This window comes from Bactrocera neohumeralis, chromosome 4 (genome assembly GCF_024586455.1).
Source record: "Bactrocera neohumeralis isolate Rockhampton chromosome 4, APGP_CSIRO_Bneo_wtdbg2-racon-allhic-juicebox.fasta_v2, whole genome shotgun sequence".
Classification (NCBI taxonomy): Eukaryota; Metazoa; Arthropoda; class Insecta; order Diptera; family Tephritidae; genus Bactrocera; species Bactrocera neohumeralis.
In genome coordinates, this window is record NC_065921.1 from 1,463,263 (window position 1) to 1,474,291 (window position 11,029).

Here is an 11,029-nt window from a genome sequence, read left to right on the forward strand (position 1 = left end):
TGGCGGTCGTCGTAATCACAGTGGTGATGTCGTGAGGTGAGGTCGTAATCTTGTATTCTATCATTCTTGGGATAATTGTAATTTAAGGGGTCAGTAGGGTAATCTGGCTTGTTTTTCTGACATTTTTTTTCATAGAAATTTTTATTCTACAATAGAACTTTTTTTTAGATATGTATCATGAGGTATATCGTGGAGTATATAAAAAAAATTTTCGGAATTTTTTTATGACATCTGTCGTAGAAATGGCTGGGTGAATGAGATGCGTTTTTTTCACTGGCGGAAACGATTTCTCATGTTTGGATCATCTGAAACGCAAAAAACCAATTTATTCTTAAAAAGTGTGTGAATGGTTATCGTCCTTACTAGAATCATGAAGAAATGTTGATAAATAAAAAAGTTTTTTAAAATTTTTCCCCATGTTTTTTTACATAAATTTTTTCATAACATTGTCAATAAATTATAAAAAATATAGGGACGATAGCCAGGCGTTTTGTGAACATTAAAAAAAAAATTATGCAAATCGGTTGAGTAGTTCGACCGGAATCACGTCCGCCAGTTTAATAAAGTGTGTTTTGAGTAAAACGCCTTTAGAGTTTAGGGTGTGCACTCCGAGTGCTCCGAACGTCGAGCGGTATTACCATTTTTGGACCTTTTTCGAAACCTTCGAATGGTAAAGTGGGTTTCTACATTAATTCTAAGGGTATAAGGGAACAGAAGATGTAAAAAAATGTAAAAAAGATTACCCTACTCACCCCTTAAATATGTACATATGTAATAAACACACACATTTATGATTTCAAATGAAATAGAGCGCCTTAAAAATCGCTGTCTCGAAACCGGTTTTTGACCCATAATCTCTTAGGCAAAGTTGTTCAGAATGATCCGTAGAACATTTGCTGGAAACGCGATTTTTGTGTTTTTTGATCCTTGTAATTCAACCCGCTCTAATATACACATTCATATATAAAACAGAGATATTTATTGATCACTTGACACAATTTTACAGTGCTAATTTTTACATAATACAACTCAGTTTAAATTATAGACATCTCTCTTGTCTTGATTCCTTTCGTCCTTATAATAAGGCAAAATATATTTAATTATTGCTGCAACAGGGTATTCAAAAAATAGTGCGAAAACAAAGGCAACGGCTTGTGTCAATACAAACGCAACTACAATCTGGCAAATCTGTAACAAATGTTTTAAAATTGCTTTTAACTACATAATCGATGTACATATGTTACTCGTATACGATTACCAAATAAAAGCGATTTATATAAATTGGTTGTCTATAGAAACCGCCAATTAAACGTAGAACGACCAAGTGCCAAAGAAACGCTTGATATGATAACTTGGATAAAGTCCGGAGAACTGGACGACGGCAAAACTCGTACACGATCCCTGAAAAATCATTTTACATTAATGAAAGGAAATAAGATTGTACCTAGGTATTTGTGTGACCCACATCCTAACTTCAAGCACATGCCTAGTATTGCCGTGCTGCATAATAGAGCCCACACATTGCGATAAAAACTTGCAAATAAAGCTGTCCAAATGGATGGCTCGTCGATTTCGAACGACATAACAAATGCGGCAACAAAAATTAAACCAAAACCTATAGGAAATATTAGCCACCAACTCAATTCATATTTTAGTAAACCACGATATTGCTTCGAATGGTTTCGTAACTTCAAATATAATTCAGCAGAAATTACGCCGAAGAAGTAACCGCCAATATTTGTGTAGAACGGTGTATACGCTTGGTAAAAAGTTTCTGCATCTCGAAAAAACATATAACGGTAGTTCCTATTATTGGAAAATACATACATGAAAACAAATAAGTAATCAAATGTAAAACTTTAAAAAGACTCACTCTGGATTTGTATGGTATATTGGTTTTAGTTTCAAAAAGTAGGTTATAAATCCCGTTACCGAAAACATTAATAATAAAAGAATTGAATATACAAATAGCCGTACCTTCGGAAATCTGAAAAATTGCAAAAATAACACATATACATACATACATAAATATACATATGCTGCTATGTAAATAATATTGTATTTCATTTGATTAATATATTTATTATATTTTTAGTTTTATTAAATATAGGTGTAAAACGGTACGAACTAAAACGGTTTTAAAATTAATCTGCCAATATACATATATCATTTACTTACTTGTTTATAATGATTAATATTATAAGGAATAATTCAAAAAGTTGCATATCGGCAGCAAGGTACCATGTCTGATGTGAGCACTGAGTACGGTGTAAATAAATTGCATATTTGATATACATATGTATGTACATACATATATACATACATGCATATACATATATGTATGTACGTAAGGAGAAAAAAATAATTGGATGTAACATTAAGATAATATTAGTATATGTATGTATGTACATACACTCTCTTTCAAAAGATAATTATTCACAAAAAGTAGGTTCTGCCACCACAACTCGCGACAAAACACGCGCTCGGCTTCCACATAATGCCTCCAGAATGGTCCATTTTGTAGCCGCACAAGCATGGTAGAATTGAAAAGAATCAACATCATTAGAGATGGTAGAAGCCTAAGCCAAATTTCTTCCAGAATTTGAATAAACGTATTACCCAGATAAATAAACAGAATTACCTCAAATATCGATGAAAGAATATTTTCAAATATATAACAACGCAACCTATAAGGCTAGTATTGCTGGTCACAAATTTTCTTTCGTTGAAATTTACATAAAGTAAAAAGCCGCTCATTACAAAAAATATTTGAATTATTGCTGCTCCATTTTCCAAAATGGCTGTTTCAGGATGATAAAAAAACGTTTCATAAAATTGCGGATTATCCACTTGCACAGCCATGAAAAGTATCAAAGAATGTACGAATAACACCAAAAATACTCCAATTACACGTAGGCCATCGAAAAACCGGAGATCTTCTGCTGTTTGGCTGCGACTTTTTGAGGAATCACAAATATGATAAAAGTTGCGACATATTGAAAATGAAACCCATAGTTGGTGCTCTGAAATGTTCATAATGTTATGTTTATCTTGTTATCTGGTTGACTGTGAAAGAAAAGATGTGCTTAAGAATGTCTTCGAGTTTTATATGGTATATGGTTCCAGAAACAAGAAGGCACAAACTGCAAATTTTCACGTCTTAAATAAAGAGCATATCCATTTTACGAATAAATCAAAAAAAGACTAAAACTTTCGGTCATATTTGAATAAACAAAAATTAGGTTATGGCATTTATATCGCTAATTCCTGTACATACATACATATGTATGTACGTCAGAACTTGAGATTACTTGTTAAAGTTGAGGAAAATGCTTAGCTTAGCATAATTCGATTTGATATAAAAATTCTTTATATAATCCTTTTAAATGCACCTCTGACCAAAACTATACGAACATATGATCAATTCGAACTACACTCGAACAATATTCGAAATATACAGTCGAGCATAGTAGACAATACCTCAGGGAAAGAAGTATATGTGCATTATTGTATTGAGCGATTTCTTTTCTCTCAATAACGGTATCAATCTCTTAGGTATGCAAATGGTTTTTGTTGTATTTTTTGTTTCATTTCCATGTGCATAATTCTGCTTTAATATAAATCCTTAGTACCGTTAGAATCAATTTGTTGTCAGTCTCATGTTTTCCTTAGGAAATAAGTATAAGTGCAGTAAGTATTAGTGCACTTTGGACTGTAAACAAGAGAAGTTAAGTGAAGTGGTGATATCTTTAGTTGAAAACTAGTAAGTAAAATTACTGTGCATTTTTGTTACACATAATACTTACGCCAAATGTGGTTTAAGGTTAGAATGCCACGTGCTACCCATTTATCGGAAGAGGAGCGCGGATTAATAAGGGGCTTAAGTGAAGCGGGTACAAAAATTACTGACATAGCCGCCAGAGTGAATCGTCATAGAAATACCATCAGTAATTTTCTTAAAAACCCCGATAGTTATGGCACAAATAGGCGCTGCGGCAGAACGACTAATATTGATGAACGGTGCAAGCGAGAAATTCGGCGACTAGCAAGTCAAAAAAACATGTCATGCCTGGAAATCAAGACGCATTTAGATCTCAATGTAACAAGGAGAAGAGTCCATCAAGTCTTGACGCAAAATAAATTGATAAGGTATGAGTCCCGAGAACCTGTGCCTAAACTATTGCCACGCCACATAAGCGCACGCTTGGCATTTGCCGATAAAATGAAATTTTGGACCGATGAGTTCCAAAATGTTATTTTTTCTGACGAGAAAAAATTTTATTTGGACGGTCCTGATGGTTGTCATAAGTATTGGCGCGATGTACGTCAACCCCGCCAAACTCGACACAAGCGAAATCACGGTGGCGGATCGCTAATGATTTGGGCAGCTTTCGGATATGCTGGAAAGTCTCCCCTTTGCTTCATTCCCACCAAAACAAATGCGGAAATATACGTGAAGCTGTTGGATGAAGTGCTGATAGAATTTGGTGAGAAACTCTACGGAGATTCCTGGATCTTCCAACAGGACAACGCCCCAATTCACAATGCCCGCATTACAAAGGAGTTTTTTTCATCAAAAAACATAACTGTTTTGGAGTGGCCAGCGATCAGCCCCGACTTAAATCCAATTGAAGACTTGTGGGGAATACTTTCGAATAAAGTTTATAGGAATGGCTGCCAGTTTGAAACCATTAAACAGCTCAAAGATGTTTTGCTCATTGAGTGGGATGAAATAAGCCATTCAACATTAAAACAATTAGTGGACTCCATGCCAAATAGAATTAATCAAGTATTTTTAAAAAAAGGCAAGCATATTAATTATTAAAAATACAAAAGTAAATTAGTTATTTAACATTAATTTAAAATAAATCCTTATGCACATATACTTATTTCCTAAGAGCTGTTAATATTTAATTTTTATTTGCTTTATAAAAAGCATATTGAAATTGCAAAACTTTTTTTTTTGTTAATTTTTTGTTCATTTTTTGTACTACTATTAAAATAAATTGTATTGATAAGTTTCAATTCATTTGCAGTAGTTTAATTTGAAATTAAGTTGATGCACATATACTTATTTCCATGAGGTAGTTGACTAAAACAGAAGTACAGAAGTATTCAGAAGTGGCAGACAAGCCGCTGCCTGACAATTAAAGTTATGATAAGTTAAGTGAATTTAAGAAAATATTAAATTAATAATAAGTTGTGGAAAATGTGAATTCAATAAACAAAAACTAAAATGTAAAGATATAATAAGTTATGATAAGTTGACAATTAAATGTTAAATTAATAATAAGTTGTGGAAAATGTGAATTTAATAAACAAAACTAAAATGTAAAGTGAGTTTAATAAACTATTAAATTAATAAAGTTTATAAGTTTATAATCCGAAGACTACAAATGGGGACTCAACCGAGGTGTGAGCCGTGCTAAAAAAAAAAAAAAAAAAAAAAAAGTGATGAAACGATTTAAATTCAGTGATGAGTAGTACATACATATATATGCAACATTCCGAGCATGTGTACATAAGTATGTAAGACGTGCAAACGGTATATGTAAGTTTCCAAGAAGTACAACATTCCGAGAACAACACATCTATTGGACGATCTTCGGAGAATTTTAAAGTGAAGCGATCTTCGAGCTGAGTAAGTTTCCAAGAAGTTCAACATTCCGAGAATCATGCAGCACATCAATTGGACGATCTTCGGGGAATTTTAAAGTGAAGCGACTGTCGAGCCAAGTAAGTTTCCAAGAAGTACAACATTCCGAGAATCAGGCAACACATCTATTGGACGATCTTCGGAGAATTTTAAAGTGAAGCGATCTTCGAGCTAAGTAAGTTTTCAAGAAGTTCAACATTCCGAGAATCATGCAACACATCAATTGGACGATCTTCGGAGAATTTTAAAGTGAAGCGACCGTCGAGCTGAGTAAGTTTCCAAGAAGTTCAACATTCCGAGAATCATGCAACACGTCAATTGGACGATCTTCGGAGAATTTTAAAGTGAAGCGACCGTTGAGCTAAGTATGTATTACAAAATATAGTAATCAAAATTTTGAGAAAGGGAGAGAAGCTTTCTGGGAAGTGCGAGGCTGCAAAAATTTAACTACAATGAGGAAGAATGGTTAGAGAAGAAAAGGAGTAATGTATGTATGTATAAAATATTGAAGAAATGAAATTAAAACAAAGTAGCAGAAGTAAAAAAATGTAAATGACAAAAATGTATGTTTGTATAAATTGGTATAAGTTTGTTGAAGTAATGTTAATGTACATTCCAATAAGAAATAGCTACATTTACAAATGCTGCGTAAAACATGCCTGTTAATTTAATTTGCTGATATGTATGTGTAAAATTTACTTTCATAAAAATGTTGTAACTTAAAATGAATTGGTATTTACTTATGTACATATTTAATTGATGCAATATTGCTTAAGAATAAGTTATATTTTAAGATGTATATGTATGTATAAATGTATATTTTTTTTAGAAATTGTAATCAACATAACAGGAAAAGACAATGGACGTACAGGATATTTTGAGTTTGACAGTGGTAGCCTTGAAGGATAAGTTACGAGAAATTGGACTGAGTGTTCAAGGTAGGAAATGTGAATTAAGAGATAGGTTGCTCTTACATTTCGGACATGTGTTAGAGGATGAAGATGAAGATGAAAGCGAAAGTGAATTACGTTCAGTGACAATGATAGAGGCACCAACCTCTCGCCAAGCCAATATAGTGTCCAACCCGCAGTTCACACTGAGGGATGTGGAAGGAAGTATTTCTTTATTTAATGGTACAGATGAGCTCAGTATTGATAAATGGTTAGAAGAGTTTGAGGATAACGCGGTTATTTTAAATTGGAGTAGTTTACAACAATTTGTGTTTGCAAGGCAGCTTCTTAGAGGGGCAGCTAAATTGTTTGTGCGTAGCCAGACCGGAATCAGAACTTTTAGTTCTTTAAAATCAGCATTAAGAAGTGAGTTCGGTGTGAGGCCAACGTCACTCGATATTCATCGCACATTACAGAATCGTCGAAAGAAAAATAATGAAAGTTTTCGTGAATATTTGTACACTTTGATAGAAATTGCCAAGCCAGTGAATTTAGATGAAGAGAGTCTAATTTTGTATTTTATTGAAGGAATCCCGGATTCGAAGGTAAATAAAACGGTTTTATATCAGGCGAGAACAATTCAAGAGCTCAAAGGGCAGCTAAGAGTATACGAGAGGGTACATGATTCTCGACAGCCATCAAGCAGAGAGAAATCATGGCACGGCGCATCAACGCCGGTACCAAGGGTCGAAAGAAATTGTTTTAATTGTGGAAGTGAATCTCATTTGGCTAACGGTTGTGATAAGATAAAGTGTTTCAAGTGTGGACAGATAGGTCATCGTCAATTTGATTGCGATCGTAGAGGCGAGGTGAATATTAAAACAGAATCAAAACGCAGCAACGCTTTGACTGTTTGGAGTAAGAGTCACATTTTTAAACCAATAAAGATGGGTGACTTGATAATTAGTGCTCTAATTGATACGGGTACTAACGAGTGTTTGATGAGACATGATATGTATAAGTGTGTAGGGATTTCAAAGCTTAGCGACAATCGTTTGTTCCTGGGAGGGATTAAAGGCAGTAAAGTATGTACACTGGGTAGTTTTGAAGTAAATATCGAAGTGGATGGGATTAATTTCGAAGTAACTTTCCATGTTACTGAGTTGAATGATTTGCCATGCAAAGTCATTCTGGGTAATAATATTTTGAAGAAAGTAAATAGTTGTTTTAGCGAGAAAGGCGCTGAATTCGGCAGGAAAGAGCTGAAAAGTTTAAGTGATGAAGATAGTTTAGAGACTAGGCATGCATGTCAAAGTAAAATCGAAAGCGATTTCGTAGACGATAAAAGATTTAAAATAAAGAAAGAAGAGGACAACGCAATTGCTAGTAATTTGGCCTTAACCGAATTTACTGCACTTTGTGAAGCCTTTGAAGAAAAAGATACCACTCCAGATACAGCATCAAATCTTGATTTAGGTAATTTGAACGTAAAGATTCAGGCAATAGATAATATTCCTTTTTACCAAACACCAACACGTGTTTCATGCGCTGATCAGAAGAGAATAGGTAATTGGTTGAGTGAAAAGCAAAGCAACTCTAGGTATGCTTCTCCAGTTGTTTTGGTTCTTAGAAAACATAGTACGAAAAGGATTTATGGTGACTTTAGAAAACTAAAGGAAGACATAATACGGAACAATTTTCCAATGATGACATTTCAAAACTGGCTAAAAAGAACATCTGTAAGATACAAAGAGAAAATAAGCATAGACGGCAGGTATGATGTTTAGAGGGTGAGCGAGAACAAAGGGCCACGAAATGCTGTTTCTGTAGCAGAATATATGAAGGGGTGAAACACTTCATTCGGGGCGAATGACGGTGCAGGACGGCCGATTGTGGGAGTGGAACCTGTGGGTCAAAGGTCCACACGTAGCGGACGTGCCTTTTAAATGCACCTCTGACCAAAACTATACGAACATATGATCAATTCGAACTACACTCGAACAATATTCGAAATATACAGTCGAGCATAGTAGACAATAGTTGACTAAAACAGAAGTACAGAAGTATTCAGAAGTGGCAGACAAGCCGCTGCCTGACAATTAAAGTTATGATAAGTTAAGTGAATTTAAGAAAATATTAAATTAATAATAAGTTGTGGAAAATGTGAATTCAATAAACAAAAACTAAAATGTAAAGATATAATAAGTTATGATAAGTTGACAATTAAATGTTAAATTAATAATAAGTTGTGGAAAATGTGAATTTAATAAACAAAACTAAAATGTAAAGTGAGTTTAATAAACTATTAAATTAATAAAGTTTATAAGTTTATAATCCGAAGACTACATATATTCTATTTTAACAAACAGATACAAAAATGTATTTTACAAGTAAGGAAGAGGAAGAAGAGAAGAGAAAAAAAATGCAACTTACACACTGACCGACTTATTCTTCGTAAGGTTCGTTAGAAAAACGAGCTTGGGGTAGTATCGATCCGATTTTATCAATTTTAACCAACACTACATACAATTTACATGTCACAGACTATTAAAAAGCTCCCAATGTTTCATCACCACATACAATCACCAATCATATGGAGTAATGCCAGCAGGATGTTCGAAAATCCTGATGTTTTCCCGATTTTATCCATTTTAGGCACATAGATACATTGTTATGAGTAAAACACGCTCTTTTAATTTTCATTGAGATAACTCACATATTGTTTGATATATGAGAGCTGATTTCCGGATTCAACCCATTTTTGGCACACAGACATACCATTGTCAGGAAAGGATTATCCCTGAATTTCAATTCTACCATATTTTTCAGACATTGACTGATATTTGCGAATAAAAATCAACTATATGTTCTGGGGTCCAAATATTCGGTACCTAGAGGCTTGAACAGTATTAGATGGATTTGGACAATTTTTGCTCTTAAGGTGGCGTACTTCAAAGGCATTATTCATTACATAGATATAAATTATTACCTGAACATTGAAGTGGAACTTTATAAAATTCGTTGTTTTGTTTACTTAAAATTTGCGACTTCTTTAAACGATAGTCATACATAGTAGAAAAGATCGATACCAAAGCAATGATAGCAAGAATTGTATAAACAGTAACATCTAAGGAGTCTGAAATTATAAAACACAAGTTTTTACATTTCGTTGGTACTATGATCCAAAGGGTATAATTACCATGTTCCAAGTACACATTCGCTTCTTCGCAGTATTCGATGCTCGTACGCAATTCCAATCCAAAGTTGTGGTGAAAATCGTAATTAAGACAACGATTAACCATCTTGTCATATCGAATACGATTGTCAGTTTCTCGTTTATGAACATTCAAATAATAGTTAACTAACTAAAATTTATTTTGATATTATGTGTGTTTGTACACAATGGACGAAATATTTCAACTAACCTCAGTATCGCGAATAGCTCCATTTTTCACTAATTCATGTTGAGGAGATGTTATCGCTCCATGTAATAATTGTTTACAGCGTTCTAAACAGACCCCAAAAAATAGTCGATCATGACTGAAATAATGCCTTCTGTCTGTTGAGAAACTTGTGATTTGGTTCCATAGTCTTGAAGTCTCGTTTTCTACTATTTCTGCATAAACAACACAATAAGTCGCCCTAATATTGGAAGTGACAGTGTCCGATTCGAGACATCGATCATAATCATCAAATTGATAAAGCGGAGGCATCTGTCTGTAAACACTCACTAAAAAATTAAAGACCACACACATATGTAGATATATGTACGTATATGGTATGTATTTCTGGAGATGTATAGCTTACGGTTGAATTGGCCTATCACAACAAATAATTTGGCCGTTAGGAAAATATTCACAAGTACGAATAAATTAAAGTAGTTCATCCTTACAATAGCTTTTGGAAAGCATGTACAAAATATTGCAAGCTTCCGATTCGAGTACTTGCAAAACTTGAAATGGAACTACTTATATTTAATGTCTTTGATAAGTATAGTTTTTGCATGTGTCACGCCTCAACAGTTCGAATAAAGTGTGACGTTCATTTTTAGATCAATATTGCATGTGAAGATTCACTTTCGTCCGTAATCACGAACGGTCTGTACTTTAGTCTCCTTTGTTGCCCTAAAATTGGCATGGAACGATCTTAATTTTGCACTTTTTTAAATCTTTAATTTTATTGGAAATTAATCATAATAGTAATACATGCGAATATTGTTGATCGTGGCTTTGGTTTGGGCAGAGAACGTTTATAATTATAATTAATTAATTTATAATTATGATTAATTAATTAATAATTAATTGTAATTATAAATATAACGTTCTCTCGTTTGGGCTTACGACATTTTTTAAGATAAATGTACATACAAACATATCTATGATTGTAATAGACATCTGAAAATACTTTTCAGTTGAAGTATTGATAAAGATCGTGACACGGACAAACAAAGAAGATTAGGGGAATAAAATTTTCTGTTGTTATC

At 33.6% G+C, this 11,029-nt stretch overlaps 1 protein-coding gene across 2 annotated transcripts; it reads right to left on the minus strand.

Annotated features, from left to right (window-relative positions):
• Window positions 1-962: 962 nt before the first annotated feature.
• Window positions 963-10,515, minus strand: LOC126755481 (nose resistant to fluoxetine protein 6). Of its 2 annotated transcripts, none has more exons than XM_050468073.1 (11): window positions 10,354-10,515; window positions 9,972-10,276; window positions 9,746-9,911; window positions 9,536-9,682; window positions 2,642-3,023; window positions 2,414-2,579; window positions 2,179-2,258; window positions 1,874-1,987; window positions 1,487-1,806; window positions 1,259-1,401; window positions 963-1,188 (listed from the first exon to the last, which is right to left on the minus strand). In XM_050468073.1, the coding sequence occupies exons 1-11, from the start codon at window positions 10,430-10,432 to the stop codon at window positions 1,030-1,032; spliced, it is 2,061 nt and encodes a 686-aa protein (XP_050324030.1). In that variant the 5' UTR covers window positions 10,433-10,515; the 3' UTR covers window positions 963-1,029. The 2 variants fall into 2 exon arrangements, with proteins under 2 accessions (XP_050324030.1, XP_050324029.1); XM_050468072.1 differs by having other exon boundaries at window positions 1,466-1,806; window positions 10,354-10,513.
• Between the last annotated feature and the right edge of the window lie 514 nt (window positions 10,516-11,029).

Coding starts and splice junctions, on each gene's coding strand:
- LOC126755481 (XM_050468072.1), bottom strand. CDS start 10,432: ATGAACTACTTTAATTTATTCGTACTTGTGAATATTTTCCTAACGGCC. Junction 9,912..9,971: donor GAGCTATTCGCGATACTGAG/GTTAGTTGAAAT, acceptor AATAAATTTTAG/TTAGTTAACTATTATTTGAA. Junction 1,807..1,873: donor ATATACCATACAAATCCAGA/GTGAGTCTTTTT, acceptor TTCCAATAATAG/GAACTACCGTTATATGTTTT.